Raw genomic sequence first — 20162 nt, 5'->3', positions numbered from 1 at the left:
AGGTTATGGGTGGGTCTGTTTGTGGCAGGCATTTTTTCAACATCCAGCACTTTGCATTTTAATGTCTCTGCCTCAGACAGTGATGAGTATCGATTGGATCTCTGAATTATAGGACATGTGTCTCTTTGCATTCTCCTGAGAGTAATTTAAAGGCAGAATACTGTAGATGCTGGAATCTGAAACAAAAACAAAAAATGTTGGAAAATCTCAGTTGGTCTGACAGCATCTGTGAGCTCTGACGAAGGGTCATCCTGACTCGAAACATTGGCTCTGTTCTCCACAGATGCTATCAGACCCGTTGAGATTTTCCAACATTTTTTGTTTGTGCCTGAAAATAATCTGTTTGTTTTGCACCTTCCTCTTGGAAAGTGGGCTCACATTTTTAAGTAGCTGTTCATACGAGACCTAATGAATTAAGGCAAGACAGTATCTTTGGATAGCAAATTTCAGAAAGTTTATTAAGGAAAGGTATATTTATCAAACCTTTGGACAATGACTTTTGCAACTCCAGCCAGTTGCGCAACCCATTTGAAGTGCTGGTTACTTCCGCCATCTCTCAGGTCTATGGTCTTTGCTCTTCAATTCGCTTGCTGCGATTGTCACATAGTTTGTACTCCTGAGTCTCCAAGTCTTGGCTTATAATAAACCCTTACAGGAGGTTAACATACCACTCTAGGTCGGGCTACTGTTAGCTTATTGATTGGTTCTTGCTGTTGTTTGGTTACTGTAATTGGTCTTTAATTACATGTTCTATCGATAACACCTCAGTTCAATAGGACATCCATAGTACGTGATAGCTTCCTTATTTATTAACCTTAATCAGATTATGCACAATGAGCCTTATTCTTGAACCGTATGTTGACAGGCTATGATGTCTTGTAGCTTTCAAAAGTTAGAAAGGTTCCAAATCTAAATCTATTTAACTGTTTAAGCTGTGAGCAATAAGGAGCCAATCAAACAAGATTGTCTGGAGTCAGAGAGAGCAAATTTATTAACCGCTAAACCTGAGGGGGGAAAATTAATAAAAAGGCGATGTCACACGTGCGCACACACACACACAGACACACACACAGACACACACACACACACACGCGCATAACATACACAGGTATCAGAAATAAGGGAAGTTAGAGTCCAGTAAAAAAAAAAGTTGAAAGAATATATGATTAAGTGTCTTTTGATTGTCCCTGAGGCCTAGATTTTTAAGCCAACAGCTGATCCGGATTAGCTGGTTTCGTAGATGCGGTCAGATGTAGAAGATGTTGCAATTTTTACAAGATCTCAGTCGGTCTGCTGGTTGATTTCTAGTAAAGTTGGCTTCTGAACCAGGTTTCTGACAACTGCGTTTTCTAGAAACATTCACATTTATAGTCTGTTTATTTTAAAACAAAAATCCAGTCTTTCGAATTGAAATGACTGCAGGAAGCCACATGTTAATGGTAAAATAGTTTCCTTTACCTTGTTGCCTATTACAGTGAATACAGTAAAAGAGACACTTTCAAAGTCTAAATTTGACTATCCAGACCTTTTTACAGTACAGATCTCTGCAGAACAGCACTTGTCGCATTCCCCCAGTCAATATATGTTCTTTACTATCGTGTCTTCTACCACCCAAACGGTTTACAATCTAAGTCATGAGGTTGCTTCCAATTTATGCAGTTTCATTTGTGCTACTAATCTAATTACCAATTACCACTTTACCAAGTGCCTTCTACAAGTCTGTATTGATAGCTAAGTTATTGTTTTTAACTTGTTTTATGCTGCCTACTTTCATGTAAGGAAGTCTTATCTATATAGCTCTCCCTTCTCTGCCCAAATGCACTGATGGTGTTTTTTCTCAAATCTCTTGTTGTTGATGCCCTGTACATTGTTGTTCTGCATTATTATCTTTGTCACTTTTTGTACCCTAACCTTTGGTCTGAGCCTTTCTCTTATCCCTAGGTTACTATTGTTTTTAACTGAACCCTCCCTCCACTTTATTGTTTTAAAGTCCTTTTACATCTCTATTTATTCTTTTCACTAGTAGCCACACCAGTAGGTGGCACAGTGGTTAGCACTGCTGCCTCACAGCATCAGGGAACCAGGTTTAATTCCGGCCTTGGGTGACTATGTGGCATTTTGAACATTCTCCCCGTGTCTGTGTGGGTTTTCTCCGGGTACTTCAGTTTCCTCCCACAGTTCGAAGATGTACAGGTTAGGTGGATTGGCCATGCTAAATTGCCCCTTAGTGTCCCAGGTTGTCTAGGTTAGAGGATTACTGAGGTAAGTGCATGCAATTACGGGGACAGGGCAGTGGTGGGCCTTGTTAGGATGCTCTGTCGGAGAGTGGGTGTAGAATCAATGGGCCAAATGGGTCAAAGAAGAAAACAGGAGAGTTTCGGACCTGCATTTTTGGGTGAGTTTGAAATGCAATCTTATGACACCCTGTCACTTTTCTGGACAGAAGTGCGATTCTCTACAGTGTGGGAGTGGGGGGTTGGGGGTGGAGGTGGAGGGTGAGCCAACTGCAGACTGCTTGAGGGACATGTTTGCAGGCCTTGCAATCTCTCAATGAACTGGGAAACCTCCCGCCACCCCACCCACCATCATTGGCAGCATTGTAACCTTCCCCCCCCCCCCATGGCAACACATGCTGCCGGCATCGGGGTACATCGGGTCTCTCCTGATGAGTCCTCTGCCACGACCCTCTCCATAGCCCACTCTGCACACCTCCCGTGTCCTGCCAAACACCCCCCCCCCCCCCCCCGCCCCGTCTGCTCAGTTCCTCCCCTGTGCTAAGCTCTCCCCACATGCCTTCCAGTCATAGCTCCACCCCTACTCAAGCCCCACTCCCTTGGCACTGCCCCAGCACAGTTATGGTGGGCACAGTTCCAGATGGGCAGTGCCAAGTCATGCCCCCGACCACCTGAGGGCTTCAGTGGCCTCCGATCCCCCTGTCAAGGCCATCATGTAGGTTGTTGCATAAGGTTAAATTTCACAGGATCCAGGGTGAGGTATCTAAATGGATACAAAATTGGCTTCTTGACAGAAGCCAGAGGGTGGTTGTAGAGGGTTATTTTTCAAACTGGAGGCCTGTGACTAGCGGTGTGCCTCAGGGATCAGTGCTGGGTCCATTGTTATTTGTCATTTATGTTAATAATTTGGATGAGAATATAGGAGGCATGGTTACTAAGTTTGCAGATGACACCAAGATTGGCGGCATAGTGGACAGTGAAGAAAGTTATCTCCAATTGCAACGGGATCTTGATCAACTGGGCCAGTGGGCTGATGAATGGCAGATGGAATTTAAAAAACATAGAAACCCTACAGTACAGAAAGAGGCCATTTGGCCCATCGAGTCTGCACCGACCACAATCCCACCCTGGCCCTACCCCCATATCCCTACATATTTACCCACTAATCCCTCTAACCTACGCATTTCAGGACACTAAGGGCTATTTTTAGCACGGCCAATCAACCTAACCCGCATATTTTTGGACCGTGGAAGGAAACCGGAGCACCCGGAGGATACCCACGCAGACACGAGGAGAATGTGCAAACTCCACACAGACAGTGACCCAAGCCGGGAATTGAACCCAGGTCCCTGGAGCTGTGAAGCAGCAGTGCTAACCACTGCTACCGTGCCGCCCAATTTAATTTAATTTAGATAAATGCGAGGTGATGCATTTTGGTAGATTGAATCAGGGCAGGACTTACTCAGTTAATGGTAGGGCGTTGGGGAGAGTTACAGGACAAAGAGATCTAGGGGAACATGTTCATAGCTCCTTGAAAGTGGAGTCACAGGTGGACAGAGTGGTGAAGAAGGCATTCGGCATGCTTGGTTTCATCAGTCAGAACATTGTATACAGGAGTTGGGACATCTTATTGAAGGTGTACAAGACATTGGTAAGGCCGCACTTGGAATACTGTGTGCAATTCTGGAGCGTAGGAGGCTGAGGGGGTGATCTTATAGAAGTCTATAAAATAATGAGGAGCTAGATAGTCAATATCTTTTCCCAAAGGTAGGGGAGTCTAAAACTAGAGGGCATAGGTTTAAGGTGAGAGGGGAGAGATACAAAAGTGTCCAGAGGGGCAATTATTTCACCCAAAGGGTGGTGAGTGTCTGGAACAAGCTGCCAGAGGTAGTAGTAGAGGCGGGTACAATTTTGTCTTTTAAAAAGCGTTTAGATAGTTACATGGATAAGATGGGTATAGAGGGATATGGGCTAAATGCGAGCAATTGGGATTAGCTTAGGGGTTTAAAAAAAAGGGCAGGATGGACAAGTTGGTGTTGTACCTGTTAATTCTCAGATACGTTCGACCAGTTTGCTTACTCCAAGGTTTTACCTCGGTGCCCTTATTTGCAAGATGGACAAAGGACAAACACAAGTAAAGGTTCAACCAGTTTATTAATCATAACACTATTAACCCTTAAACTACCCACATGAAACAAGAGGATACCCCAGATTCAAGTATACTACCCGCAAGATAGTTTGGTTAAACTGCAGGCTTGATTCTCTGAGTCCCTCCGGTCCGTCGTCACGAAGGTGAGTCTCGATGGTACCTTCTTCCTTCCTTCCTTCTCTGGCCAGTCTTCCGAATGGTCAAGGCTGCCTCCCTCGTCGAGTCTTTGCTGCTGGTCTGTCTGAAAATGTGTTCCTTTATCCCCCTGCCTGCTTGCCTTTCCAGAAACTTCTCTGGCTTCCGGCCAATGAGGTCCCAGGAGGGGGGTTCCAATACCCAGTGGGTTTCTTGATGTCTGCCTGACAGGACACCAGGGTCCGCCCCCAGGTGTCCCATCTCCATGCTGTTGCTTACATGTAACTGCAGGAACTTTCGGTGACAGAAAGTCTGGCCCGATCTGAGCTTCTAACAATAGGCCGGTGCATTTCAATGGGGTGCAATGATCTCCTGCTAAGTATCAGTAGAGTGCAACGACCTTTGATGGGTGATTGATGGGTCAGGCCCAGACATGTTTGTGTATTTGTAGAATTGGCCTGCCCGAGGTTTGACTGTGTTTGATTTTAATCTGCCCAATTCTTTAATTTAGGATATCCAATTTTATCAGCCTTAAAACTAGCCCTCTTTATATTACCACATTCCCTCCTCTTGATCCAATGAGCATCAGCGAACCGGATCACACAATTCTTACCAAACCATCTCAACAAGCAAGTACCCCGAATCTGAGGTTGATAGTATCATCCCTAACCCACAATAGTACCAACAAATTTAAATGAAGTAAAATGATTTTTAAAAAATCAGAAACAATACATCAATCGGGTATATACAAAACAAGCAATAAACAGTACAAAATGACAAGTGACTATACATATTAAATATAGATGGGAGAGTATCAAGGCTCTTGATTGTAGAGCCTCTCCCGATGTTGGATGGCCCTTGCCGAGTCCAAGTTTTGCAGAAATTCCTTCTTCCATCGGGCGAATTTGAATGTGAGGATGGTTAGGTACACTGCCATAAGTAGGATTCCTATTACGGCCAGGTGTGACAGAATGCGGATCCATGGGTGGATTTGGACATTTGAACCCCAATCCCAGAGGTCCTTCCACCATATAGTGACTCTAATTTCACTAATGTTCTTTTCTATTTCCCTTGTTTGTTGCACCACTTTGACAAAGGTCTTGTGTGCTGTGATCAATTGTGTCCGAATTTGTTGAAGTTTCTCAGGGAGAAGTGTTATCCCAGTATCAAATTTTTTGAAATAGTGTCCCAAGCTTTGTCTCAATTTCCCGCTAGCATTTATTAGTGTTTTCTCTCTTCTGTGTATGTCTACCATCTCGATTAATCCTATCCTAGTGAGAATCTGTGGTTTAATGCAAAAGGTAGTGTTGTGGATGTTACAAATGGCTGCCCCATACTGGTAATTTTCTAGCGAGGTCGTAATACAATATTCTCCCTCCCCACTGTAAGTCACCCGGGTGACATCCTGTTTCAAATTTCCAGTGTACAATTTAAGTTAGTGGTTGTTCTGAATCCACACAGGGCATGTTCATTTTCATACACCAGATATGGGCACACGACCATTTTGTCTATGTGTTCACATTTCTCCAGACTGGTGCCTATGAGCTTCCCTCCTTTCTCAACCACATACGGTAGAGTACCCTGGTATCCCATCCACATCCCTCCTTTAATGATCCCTATATTTTTGGCTTCAAAAAGTCTCAACCCGACCTTATCTTTTAAAATTACTGGGATCCCCAACACCATTCCCAGTGCAGTCCCCAGGGTTCCTCTACAACTATCGTCAGACCAGACCTTGGTCAGTTGCCGTAATTGGCAGTTAGTGACATTGGGGTGTCTTTTTCCCCGGTACAGGTGTTCAGTCTGTTCATCACTGATCCAGGATGGAATTTTCCCCCTGCCAACCTGGTTGAGATTCTCTCTTAACTGCTCGACCATCCATTGCCCATAGAAGCTTCATAGGGTTCGGTTCTGTTGCCTGGCATCATCATCCACCCTCTCTCGGGTGATCTGATTAATAGTTTGGGTATGTCCTTCTAGTACAGTAACCATAAGGCTACTAGCCCTGTTCTCAGCCAAATCTCCCTCGGCATCTTGCCGAGCATTTTCATTTAAGCTGTTCAGGGTCTGTTTAACTTGTCGGGTTGGGACTCTGAGCTTATTATCCAAATCAGCCAGATCCAGTGCATTAATGGTGGATACCCCCGCTCCGTATGCAGTTGCCAGATCATTCAGGATTTCCCTCCTCTTGCGCCCCTTTGACCTGGGCATCTCTTCCCCCGTGTGTGTCCCAGTCTTTCGGCTTAGCAGCCTCTGGGCCAAGTGGAGGTACAATTTTCTAAGTGGGGAGGGACACCAGTCTGGTAATTGTGTTCCAGCTAAATCTACCACTACTGGTACCAAGTCGTAGTGTGTGTTATCGAATGGTATTTTCTCTATGTTTTAGTATCAACCCATTTTGGGGCCCTGGGGTGGTTTCGGGACAAGTGGGGATGGGTGTGCTAACAGTTGGTCTTAACCCATTCTTAATTTCATAGTATATATACTCGTTCTGAATAACCTTACCAGGGCACTTCTTTTCTAATTCCAACCCTTTTTCTGGGCCATGGGCTAGACAGGTTCGCTCCATGCACCCATGGTTAGTGTACGCCCACCAATCACTGGTGAGGGTTGTGCTTAGGGAGCAGTAATCAGAGCTCCCATTATCTTTCCTGTACATCACTCTTCGGTTATTACACCCATAGGTGATACTCTTATTGGGGTGTACCTATAGGATGCCATCCTCACATTTGCCTTCATCTGGTGGGGTGAACCACATTTATCCGGGGTATCGTAGGCTGATCTTCTGGTCTTTGGTTGATGTGGTGTCTGTGGTTCGGTCTGAGACGAGGAGTCCCAGATAGCAGAGAAGTATGTAGTTCATTCTGGGGGAGATCAAGGTAGCACCTGTTAATTCTTATTAATACCTGATTCTCTTTTCCATTTCATTACAAGAATGTCATATGACTCCCCTCTTTTCTTTAAAAAAAAGGAAAAAAAACAAAGAAATAAGTAAATGAATAATAAAGGCCCAATGGAGTCATACGAAGAGTTGGTCGGCAATCAGTGTTTAATGGGGTTGAGTGGGGTAAGGAGTTTGCAGAGCATGAAAATAAAATGTTGGGTATGTGGCATGTGTCCTTGTTGTTGGAGGACTATGGCACAGTATAAGATTAGATTCTTCATCCCACAACCAAACTGTGGTGTGTCGGAAGATTATGACGCAGTATAATGTGGACAGATAAGAACCCTTTTCAATTGGGTGATGGGTGGAATGGATGGATAAAGCTATTTACAATCTGGACTGTGATGTCCTGATTCTTTCTCAGTGGAGGGAACCTATATGGGCGGGCTCTGGCTGCCAGATACCCACTGCGTTACCACCTCTGGTAGTGAGCGCCAGGTCAAACAGTTCTGGGAGTCCCGGTACCAGGAGCGCCATAGGGGGTAAGGTTTGCGGGTTCTCCATCCTTTTCGTCGGGGTCCCCTGGGCCGGGGTTTTATTCCTGAAGCCCTGTAAATTGGGGCGGGAACCAAGGGTGTGTGTGCTGTTCCTGGGGATACTGGGTGGGGGTTATAGCTGCTTGTCGGCCGGTCCTTCGAGGGGCATGGGTCGGGGTCCATCGTAGGGGAACCGCTGAGATGGTCGTGTGGGGTAGTTGCGTGGTGCCCTACAGTCCCGGGCAAAATGGTTGGGTTGCCCACAGTTATAACACTGTTCCTGTGGGGGTGCATATCTGGGGTTAGTTTTATCTTGTTCTCTGTACCTGGGGTTGGGAATATATCGGGGTTCTGCATGGGGCTGCGGTTCTCTGTATCGATGATTGGCAGGGGTATATGGGGGTGAGTTTCCCAGTCTCTTGTTTCCACCTCTCCCTTCGTTACGCCAAACCGGGGCCAGGTCTGTGTGGATCGGGTTCATCAATCCGTTTTCTGTGGGCTTGGGGGTGTCTGTTTGTCTGATTTCCCGTTCCCACACACGAGTCATTTTGCAGATGGCCCAGGCTTCTGTGTGTGTATTATCATCAGGGTCAAAATTGTCACAGGCTTTCCGACTCCCCTCGGTGGCGTGTGCTATCAGGGTCCGGATCCATGTGGACCGGTGGTGTGTGTTTAATTGAACTTGTTTTAATTGGCTGAAAACCGCAACAAATTGGTTCCATAGTCGGCCAGCATAGGCTGTCGGGTGTTCCCCTCGCTTTTGTTGGCAGTTGTTTAAGCCTTGTACCGGGTCATCCCTATTGTAGCCTATGGCGGCCAGAACGGCTGTCTTCATTTCTAGTAGGGTTTCCCCGGCCACGTTCTGGGGTTCAGGTAGGGCGGAATGGATGGCAGGACTTAAACATAGCAAAATAAGTTTAACCTCTTCTGCCTCATCTAGGCCGTTTAAAACACAGTATTGGGTAACCTGGTCAAAGAGAGCATGCGGATCCCCGGAGGGTTCGAATACTCCAATCACTTTAGCTATGTCAGTGAGCTATGTCATGGTGTATGGAGTTACATAAGTCACATTGTGGTTCTGTCCGTCCTGTCGTTGGGTGGTGACCAGATTCATCGGTATGGGAACCAAATTAGTGACTAGACTTATCGGAATGGGAATTGGACTAGGGGCTGAGACTGAGTTTTCTAGGATGGGGGCCAGATTAGGTGATGCCGTTGGTTCCATCACCGGGAACACTAGCTGTTGCATAATGGCAGGCATCCTCTAAATTCCCCCACTCTACCCCTGGGTCACTATCCCCTGTTTCGGTCGTGTATTCACACATTACACCCCTTTTTATGGCTAGTTGTGATTTTAAATCTGCAATCTCATGCAGGCATTTGGAATGGTCTATTGCGCGGGCTGTATTTGCTTTTCCTGCTTGGTGCAAAACTTTTCCTGCAGCCTGCGGGTCGCTGCATTTACGTTTAACTTCCTCTACCTGTTGCAGCGCAGCCTCTCTCTCAGTGACAGTGCGCTGAGCCTTTTGGTAGGCTTTATCACACTGAGCCTGGAACTGGCTCGTGTGTATCATGTTAATCTGGTTCCTTTCCTCTCCTGTGCCTACCTCTGCTTCCAATTGTTGTACATGTGTGGTAGCACTCATTAAGTCTTGCTTTAGTTGGGTTACCTGGGCTTCTCTGTCCCGTTTAACCTGGATAATCTCTGCTTCTCTACCAAGGAGCTGTTCGAGACAACTAGCAATCACAATCGCCTTCCTAAGCTTGGGAGCCCTTTTACCCATTTCCTTATGGGCATGATTCCAACAATTCTCTCCCTCGGATCCCAGATCCAGTTTAGGGGCGTCACCCCACTGTACCCATTTGGGCCACTTATGGTTCAAATATAAACTGAGAACTTCGTCCCATTCAGCATGACTGGCCATAATTATTTCCTTTTAGGATTCGTCACTTGAGTATAGGTAAGGGATCGGGGTAGGGGTCTGGTTTTCACTAAATCCCCTCCCGTAGATTTTACCCAAATTCCCTAGACTGTTCTAGTTCTAACTAGACAGTTTGTCCACCTTGTGTTACAGACACTGGGTTTATAGCCCAATTTACTGGTCGAATCTGTATTAGTCCTTCACTCAGTTAAGACTGGCTGTCATGTGGGGCAGCTGCCCTCTTAATTCAGGCTCAGACGGAGTGTTGGAGAATACCGGGTTGAAGGTTCGACTTCGGAGCAACGTATCACTTCTTATCGAAGGACCGTTTGGGTACCAGATGTTGTACCTGTTAATTCTCAGATACTTTCGACCAGTTTGCTTACTCCAAGGTTTTACCCCGTTGCCCTTATTTGCAAGATGGACAAAGGACAAACACAAGTAAAGGTTCAACGAGTTTATTAATAATAACACTATTAACCCTTAAATTACCCACATAAAACAAGTGGATACCCCAGATTCAAGTATACTACCCGCAAGATGGTTTGGTTAAACTGCGGGCTTGATTCTCTGAGTCCCTCTGGTCCGTCGTCACGAAGGTGAGTCTCGATGGCAGCTTCTTCCTTCCTTCCTTCTCTGGTCAGTCTTCCGAATGGTCAAGGCCGCCTCCCTCGTCAAGTCTTCACTGCTGGTCTGTCTGAAAATGTGTTCCTTTATCTCCCAGCCTGCTTGCCTTTCCAGAAACTTCTCTGGCTTCCGGCCAATGAGGTCCCAGGAGGGGGTTCCAATACCCAGTGGGTTTCTTGATGTCTGCCTGACAGGACACCAGGGCCCGCCCCCAGGTGTCCCATCTCCATGCTGTTGCTTACATGTAACTGCAGGAACTTTCGGTGACAGAAAGTCTGGCCCAATCTGGGCTTCTAACAATAGGCCGGTGCATTTCAATGAGGTGCAATGATCTCCTGCTAAGTATCAGTAGAGTGCAACGACCTTTGATGGGTCAGGCCCAGACATGTTTGTGTATTTGTACAATTGGCCTGCCCGAGGTTTGACTGTGTTTGATTTTAATATGCCCAATTCTTTAATTTAGGATATCCAATTTTATCAGCCTTAAAACTAGGCCCTGTTTATATCACCACATTGGGCCGAAGGGTCTGTTTCCATGCTGTAAACCTCTGTGACTCTATGTCTGATCTCCGCTGGTGAAGACCAGCTGTGATTCTCACCAGCGTGAGGATCAACCGGGGAGGCGGTAAGTGCAAGTGAGGCTGGACGTTGCTGTGTGGGACTCATTACTAACATGCTGAGTATATCATTAATATTTAAATCTGTTTTGCACCCTTTTTGAGCGCGGTGACCCAGTAAGATCGTGCCTTTGTCTTTCAGCCTGGCAATTACTTTTCTAAATGCTAATTAACATGTGCCACTGCTAATAATCTAGATATTGCCAGTTTCAAGTTGCAATTTTTAAATTTAGCTCCTAGTTTCTGATATTCTCACCTTCCTGTTTCTTCCTATGTCATTGATTCCAACATGGATTATAATAGTTGATTTTCCCCCTTCCCTTTCTGAGTAGCTTTCCAATTTTTCATTGACACTTCGACAGGATGTGAGCATCGCAGGCAAGGTCAGCATTTGTTGTTCATCTCTAATTTCCCTTGAGAAGGTGGTGTTGAGATGCCACCTTGAATTGATGCAATCCATCAGGTGTAAGTACACCCACAATGCTATTGGAAGGGAGTTCCAGGATTTTGACCCAGCAACAGTGAAGGGATGGTGATGTGGTTCCAAGTCAGGATGTGTTTTGCCTTGGAAAATTTGTAGGTGGTGGTGTTCCCATGTGTCTGCTGCCCTTGTCCTTCTAAGTGATAGAGGTTGCAGGTTTGGAAGGTGCTGTGGAAGCTGGTTTAGCAAGTTGCTGATACCTTACCAGAAAGTATGATTTAGTGACTATGAAAATGTCAGACTTTTGTAGGATAACTCTCCCAATTTTGGCACAAGAACTCCAGATGTCAGGAGGGCTTTGTAGGATCGATTGGGCAGATAACACCATTGTTATTTCCAGGGATGCCACGTGATCAGTCTAGTTTTATTGCTTTTCAACTTTTCTGCAGTGGTTTGATATAATTGAGTGTCCTGTAGGGCTATTTCAGAGAGCAGTTAAGAGGCAGCCACATTGTGTGCTTCAGAAGACACCTGTTGACCAGACTGGGCAAAAGCAACAGATTTCATTCCTGGAAGGGTGTTAGTGAACCAGATGGGTTTTTATGACAATCGAGTAATTTCGTGGTCACCATTACTGAAGCTGACATTTAATTCCACTGTTAAATAAATTTAAATTCCACCAGGTGAGGTGATGAGATTTGAACCCGTGTCCCAAGACCATTAGCCTGAGTTTGGATTATTAATCCAATAACATTACCACTACACGCCACCCACCCTGGCTACTTTGAGATATTCCTTACCTTGCCAGCATCCCCTTCTGGACTCTTGATTTTGTTTTACTATAGAGAATGCCCTCAATCTCTCTCGTTATCAAATTCCTGATAACTACAAGCGTTCTGTTGTGCTTCCTCTCTGCTTTGATATCACTTGATCTGTGCTGCAGCTTCACTTCAGTCAAATTTCATTTTTTTTTCTATTTTGGATTTTGTTACAGAACCAAATATTCAGCTTGCTCACGTTATGGTGCTCTTCATACACACATTTCTTAAGAGCGAGTTGTATGAAAAAGCAATTCCCAATGTTTCTCAATCACACAGTTGAAAGGTGAACCTTGCCCAAGATCTGTTTACCAAGCCAGAGAGATCAGAGATCAGAACACTACTAAATGCGCTGCCAGGCAGGGTGGTGGAGGCGGACACACTGGGAACGTTTAAGACTTATCTAGATAGCCATATGAACGGAGTGGGAATGGAGGGATACAAAAGAATGGTCTAGTTTGGACCAGGGAGCGGTGCAGGCTTGGAGGGCCGAAGGGCCTGTTCCTGTGCTGTATTGTTCTTTGTTTAAAAGGCTGCAAAGAGGTTTCCTCTCACTCTCAAAAGTATAGTGCCCGCATTTGCAAAGTACCCATCCTGAGAAGAGATATCGACTGCAAACCAAAATCTTTTGGGAATAAAACATGGAAATCTGTTCCATACAAGGACATCCAGGAAAATAATTAAACAAAACGGCCACAACATGATCCACCACATTGAGACCAGCTGAAAGACAGCTAACCATATACTCCTTTGTTTTATCATCTTCACAAACTAAAGTAAAACCTGGAAGGATTTACAGGTTGACAATCAACTGGTTTGGCTGCATGTGTGGGTGGAAGTTTAAGTTGTATAGAACAACAAAGTTATAGTTTGGTTCAGCCTGAGACAGTGACACAGGGAAGGAATGGAATTAGTGGTGAGCGTATAAAGTTTGTGGCAGGCACTGAGGACAATGGCTTTAGTCATTTGATGTTTAATTGGGTGAAATTGTCGATTATCAAAGAATGGACATAGGTCAACCTGTTTGTCAACATACGGTTGCTAGACAGGTCAGGAGAGGCGGTGGAGCTGGGTGTGGTCAGCTTGCTTATGTAATTTGGCCCCATGTCTGCAGTTGACATCACCAAAGGGCAGCATGTAGAACAGGGTGCCAAGAACAGAACATTGGAGAAGGAAGAGAAGCCATTGCTACAGGTGCTGTTGGTATAATCAATTGGTAAGAGGTGGAACCACGTGAGAGCAATTCCATAGGGTTAAACAACAAAGAGAAAGCTTTGTGGATAATGGTGTGGTCCACCATGTCAAAGCATACACGGAGTTTCAGCAGTGTGTGGAACGATTGAGTACCATGGTCACAAGTGGTATAATTTGGGGATTTCAGCGGTGTGGCAGGGATGGAAGTAGGATTGGAAAATTCAAATATGCCATATAGTAAAGATGTGCATGGATTTGGGAGGCGACAAAACATTTGAGGACTTGGAAGAGGAAAGATAAAAAGAAGATGGGGCAATAGTTTGCAAGGATTGAAGCTCGCAACACATGGAATGGACTTGCAGAGACACAAGTAGAACAAAAAATTTCTCATATAATGTAAGAAACAATTGGATGCTGTAAAGGTGATCTTTGGATGGAACCAATAATATTGAATCATCATGGAATACAATCATAGAATCCCTACAGTGCAGAAGGAAGCCATTCGGCCCATCGAGTCTGCACTGACAACAATCCCACCCCAGGACCTATCCCCACAACCCCACACGTTTACCCTGCTAATTCCTCTAACCTATACATCCCAGGACACTATGGGCAATGTAGTATGGCCAATTAACCTATACTGCACACCTTTGGACTGTGGGAGGAAACCGAAGCACCCGGAGGAAACCCACGCAGATACGGGGAGAATGTGCAAACTCCACACAGACAGTGACCCAAGCCGGGAATCAAACCCAGGTCTCTGGAGCTGTGAGGCAACAGTGCAAACCACTGTGCTACCGTGCCGCCCCTTTTGTTTTTGGCCAAATGGTCTTCCTTATCCAAAATTAATCATTTTTATCTTGTTATTAGGCTTCATTTTGGGTAAATGAGTTCTTTAAAGAGGCATAATAGAAGATTTGCAAAGGGTTGATGTATTTGATCCAAATAAATAGTTCAAACTAGCAAAAACTAAAGAATTTAGAAAGATTAAGAATATCAAATAGGTTGTGAACTAGATAACTATTTCATAGAAGATTGTGTAAATTATTCAGGAGTGCCATTGCAGAAGATTACATGAATTTATTTAAGAGACCACAGGATCTATTTCTGGAGAAAAATGAATTTAGGGATATGAGGAAACGACCAAGGTTAACCAAAAAGGAAGGGCTTGTTTTTATGCTTCTTAACATTTCCTGATTATGTTGAATGCTTAGAAATTTTTATGACACCAATCGTCATTGGGTTTTTGCAAATTATGAAGTTACAGCCTTCAAGTAAAACCATGGGAGTAAGCAGATATATGTTGGTCATGCAAAAGAGGAGTTTTAGTTTTCATCCACAGTGGCATGTTTGCCTATTACAGAATAAAATGTTTAAAATCCTAGTAAGGGCAGGCACAGAGGTGGGCAAGTGCATATATTTGTACCACTGGCCAGCGTGCTGGCTTGCCAGCTCCATCCCATCCCCTGGCCATTTTCCCAGGTGGGATGACTAGTGGTGGAGGGGTTGCACAATAGGTCTACTGCCTGAAAGCAGCAGGTAGCAAACTGACCTGGTCAAAGCCTACTGTTGGAAGCCAAATGGAATTTTCCAGTCAGCCTCCAGGTCCCCAGTAGTTTCGGAGAACAGTTCAGCTGCCTGGAGGGAGCCATTCGCGGGGGACCAAAAAGGCTCCAGACAGACTTTGAGGCTGCCCCATTTGCCTGGTTTCACAGCGGTGATCTGGCTGTTGAGCCCACTTTTTAATTAAAAGTTGCAGAGGGTGCCTCCTTCTTGAGCTCCCATTTTCTCATTTACCTGGAAAGGCCATCTTCCCCTCCCTTAGTGTATGAGGCCCTCCTATTAGTCCACCAGCTTCAAGAACCTCTTGCCATTCATAATTGGATGCCTAGCCCACCCTCTGGCCATTAATTGGCCAAGTTGGAGAAAAAGCCAAGAGATTGTTCCCCACACGCATTGAGCTTCTAAACCCCATTTGACCATGATGATTGGGTTCTGAAGTGTAGGGAACAGTGTATTTCAAATTTTGCTGATGAATTGTTATGCTTTACCCAAACTAATGTTGTCATTTTTACTTGCACAGTGGGGTGAAGGAAAAAAATTTCATGCTGCACTATGAGGTATTGTAACCTTTTTCAGCATTCCAGATTACAGCAATAGGTTTTAATTTGTTTTAATCATAAAGTACAGTTGAATTTCCACTGGATGTGATGGATGAATGCTCTGTTTTGTTAAACAAACTGTAATATTTGTAAGCTGCATCACATTCATGGATGTATACCCTGTTATTTGTTTGCATAATTCCCCCCTGCAAGTTTCCTATAGATAGCAGAGTTCCCAGTGTAAATGCATTTGCATTTGGAGACATTTGCACAAAAGAAGTCAAGTTAAATCCATTCCTCATCAGACTAGTTAGCAAAAGATATTAAATGAAGGTACATCTTCCAGCTGATCTCACTAGGCAACAGGGAGAAGTTCATTCCGCAGATTTCACTTCAGCTTTAATAAAAACAGATAGTGCTGGAAACTCTCAGCAGATCGGGCAACATCTGTGTAGAGAAACAGAGTTGACACTTCTGCTTCCTTTGGTGACTTGTTAAATCATTCCATACCTAGTCTCTGCAACAAATGTTCACTTGAATAAAAATATTTCCCGGTTTACAAATCTTTATGTATTGTATGTGCATTTCATATTTTCAGCAGTTGTTTATGGAAAAATTAGCCAGTGAAGTCAGTGTTTCAAGTGGTTATTTCCAAATCCACAACCATTACTACTTTGAAGAACAAGGGTGGCAGACACCTGCGAACACCACCACCTGCAAGTTCCCCCCCAAGCCACTTGCCATCTTGACTTGAAAATGTGTCACCGTTCCTTCACTGGGTTAAAATCCTGAAACTCCCTCCCTGACAGTACTGTGGGTGCACCTACATCACATGGACTGCAGTGTTTCAAGAGGGCAGCTTACCACCACCACCTCAAGAGAAATTAGGGATGGGTAATAAGTGCTGGCCTAACCAGCAAAGCCCACATCCCTTGAATGAGTTGAAAAATGTAATCCAGGCCCACTCTTTAGATTCCATGGCACTCTTCAAATAATTCTCCCCAACATATGTCCCTTAACCAAAAGCACAAAAAACAAATGATCCGATTGCTGCTCGTGGTTGCTTTGCTGTGTGTAAAATAGATGATGCATTTTCCCTACATTGGTTGGGGGTTGACAGCAAGCTGTTAGCATTTACTGCCATTACCCCTCTAAAACCAGGACGGCACAGTGGTTAGCACTGCTGCCTCACAGCGCCAGGGACCTGAGTTTGATTCCCAGCTTGGGTCACTGTCTGTGCCGAGTTTGCACGTTCTCCCCATGTCTGCATGGGTTTCCTCTGGGTGCTCCGGTTTCCTCCCACAGTCCAAAAGACGTGCTGGTTAGGTGCATTGGCCATGCTAAATTCTCCCTCAGTGTACCTGAACAGGTGCCAGAGGATGGCGACTAGGAGATTTTCACAGTATCTTCATTGTAAGCCTATGTGTGACTAATAAATAAACTTTAACTTGTAGTGTAATGTAGTGTATATGCAGATTTGTGTGGAAGTCCTGTCACTTAGGATCCCAGCACAGGCTGCACTGTGATACTGCCTCTGCCCAGCATACCCCCACCCCCCAACTGTTTCTTGTTTCCCTGTTTGGTGGGCCTTTAAACCTCTTTGTGATTTGCTGCTGCACAGCGTGGTGACATCATTGTGCTCCATGCTGTGAATGTCCAGTAAAGAATGTTGCAATATCACTGCACAATGAGGGGTGAAGTTCTCACAACTAAATCTCTCAGCAAGATGTACTTCATGGTTAGTGTCAAGCTGCCCTCCCTTCACTGCAAATTGCCGCTATTAACACTTGTTTGTGATGAGAAGAGGATAATACCAAATTCACCAGTGCTTTGTAGTTGGTAGTCAGGGAGAGTTAAGGTGGTTAATTGCCTGATTGGCACCTAATTTGGCAGGCTTTCCTGAAAAGAGGAAAGCGGGCCTCCCACCAGCTCTCCAGCCTGCGGACAAGACACCCGTCACCTCCATTAAATATCACTCCAGGATTGGGAACAATTCCTTAACGTTTATATTTGATATGCTTGCTTTGAATGCAACTACGTAAGTTTGTATTTTTGTTTTAAAGCACCTTTGTCCTATTCTAATAACATCATATTTGTCATTTCAGTTTCCGCCTTATGCAACTAATGAAATTGGAAAATTGGTTGGTCAGAATAGGAGAGAGTTAGGCCATGGTGAGAAGAATAAATCATTCAATTTAATTCACAGAATTATTGTTTGTAAATTTATTGTATGCCTTTAATAAAGTGTTTATTTCTGTTACAATTCTATTAATTTAGGTGCTCTCGCAGAAAAAGCGTTAAAACCTGTGGTTCCAAAAGAGTTTCCATTTACAATAAGAGTGTCTGCTGAGGTACTAGAATCTAATGGTAAGTTATTAAATTGATTGGCCACAAATTCAAACAATAGCACCTTAAATTTACTTCAAATCCTTTTATTTATATCCCTTAATTTATCTAATGTAATAATGTTCAAAAGCCTCTTTTGTTTTATATAGATAAGAGTTGTAAATTAAAGATGATATGTAAAATGTTAGATGTTGTACATTTAGTTAGACTTGCCCTCGCACATTTAGGTTTTCAAAACTTTTGTGTAGCAAGTTGCTGTGAGTGTGATCTGACAGTTTCTTAATGAGGGAAATTGGGCATCCAGCACCCAAGTGAACAGAATCATAGAATCCCTACAGTGCAGAACAGGCCATTCAGCCCATCAAGTCCACACCAACTCTGATCCAGTCCCTCTTCCCTGCCCTATCCCTGTAACCATTTATCATGGCTAATCCATCTAACCTACACACCTTGGGCCACGAAGGGACAATTTAACATGGCCAATCCACCTAACAGGGCAAGTTACTGTGCATCTGCTTAGCCAATCAGATTGAAGGATTGGAAAATTATTAGCACAATGACTGAAAAGGAAATGTAAATTTAAACTGGCTAAATTCAATGGCAAACTGGGTGCAGAAAATGAAAGAGAGGGGTAACAAGATTGGATTAGGAGCAAGCACACAACATATTTTTCAATACATTTAAAATTTTTCTTTTTTTATCACCAACGACTAAAACCTGAAGGCATCAGACTGCATACTTGGTATAGTTAATTTTCAGTGCTAGAAAGAATGATTGACGGTTATTAATTCTTAATATGTTGTACTTAAGATTGAAATAGTCAATGTTCAGTCTTCTGCGATTGTTGGCATGGTATCTGGAGAACCTGAACTCTATCCCACACCCCATGCAAGTCATGGTCGCTGCTAATGCATTTAACTGGAGCCTGGAGTTCGGAGGCCGGGGGTGGGGGGAGGTCATTGGCTCGAGGCCTGGGGATTGCTCAGAGGGCAGGGGCTTGAGTTGAGGAGTAGAGGCCAGGAGGGATGCGGGGCTCAGAGGGCAGTCGGGAGTGTGCCATTAAGGCCACAATCAGATTAGCTAAAATCATGTTGAAAGGCAGAGTTGACCTGAGGAATGTTTGGAACCTTGGACAGTTCCTGACTTCCTTAAAAACTGTAACATCACTAAGTACTCTCTGTTCTGACAAGGCATCATTGATATGAAACATTGACTCCTTCAGTCTGCATAGATGTTGCCAGACGGCTGAGTATTTGCAGCATTTTCTGTTTTTAGTTCACATTTCCAACATGCATTGTGTTTTGTTATTTGCGTTTGTGGTGTTTGGAGCTGGAATTGGGAGTCTGGTGATCTGGTCTCATCAGTGGTTTAGCTTTTTGTGTTAATTTTTAATTTATAGGTTCATCTTCTATGGCATCAGTATGTGCAGGCAGCATGGCCTTGATGGATGCAGGTAAAGTTCTAAATATCTTAATTTTAAGTTGAACTGAATATTTCTTTTCTGCAATATCTTTTTAGTTTGAGGTTTTACTGTAATGAATACACTTAAGAAAAAGCTGTGTATATTTTCAGTAAATGCTGCTAGTGTATACCAAAAACTAGTGCCTTTAGGAATTTGTTTCGCACCCGAGTGGAGTTTACGATCTGTTTTAGTTTTTTTTCTATTTCCCCGTCAGGTGTTCCAATTTCAGCTCCTGTCGCTGGTGTAGCTGTCGGCCTTATCACAAAGAAAAATCTAGACAAAGCTGCTGAAATCGAAGATTACCGTCTCCTGACTGATATTTTGGTTTGTTTTTTCCCTAAGAGTTGTTGCAACGTTAGCTTTATGACCATATTGACGTGTACCTATCCCCATTCTAAAAATGTTTTTGAAATCTTGACTCTTGCAGGGTATTGAGGATTATAATGGAGATATGGACTTCAAGATGGCCGGCACAAACAAAGGAATAACAGCTTTACAGGTAAAGTAGCATTTGCTCTATTGTTGATCATTTTTAATTGATGCCTCCTGGTCACAGTCCTGAGGAAATAGTCTTTACCTATTCACTTCATCAAAGCTCTGAACCTTGGAAAAAGTCACTTCTTAGCTATCTCTGTTCCCATGAAAATAATCCAATTTTCTCTGGTTTAATGTTTGTTAATCTACACTGTGCTTTTTATAGCTTTAAAGTCCTTCC

General features: G+C 44.0%; 1 protein-coding gene across 1 annotated transcript in view; it reads left to right on the top strand.

The window, feature by feature from the left end:
• pnpt1 (polyribonucleotide nucleotidyltransferase 1) overlaps positions 1–20162 on the top strand; it is a 69807-nt gene that overhangs the window by 33480 nt on the left and 16165 nt on the right. The window contains exons 15-20 of the mRNA XM_078229892.1: positions 15621–15657; positions 17745–17811; positions 17917–18006; positions 19385–19438; positions 19662–19771; positions 19875–19946. Of these exons, the coding sequence (XP_078086018.1) occupies positions 15621–15657; positions 17745–17811; positions 17917–18006; positions 19385–19438; positions 19662–19771; positions 19875–19946 (430 nt within the window). The remainder of the gene's footprint in view (positions 1–15620; positions 15658–17744; positions 17812–17916; positions 18007–19384; positions 19439–19661; positions 19772–19874; positions 19947–20162) is intronic.

The sequence above is a fragment of the Mustelus asterias genome, chromosome 15, assembly GCF_964213995.1.
Source record: "Mustelus asterias chromosome 15, sMusAst1.hap1.1, whole genome shotgun sequence".
In the NCBI taxonomy this organism is placed as follows: Eukaryota; Metazoa; Chordata; class Chondrichthyes; order Carcharhiniformes; family Triakidae; genus Mustelus; species Mustelus asterias.
This window is presented reverse-complemented; position numbering and strand designations above follow the sequence as displayed.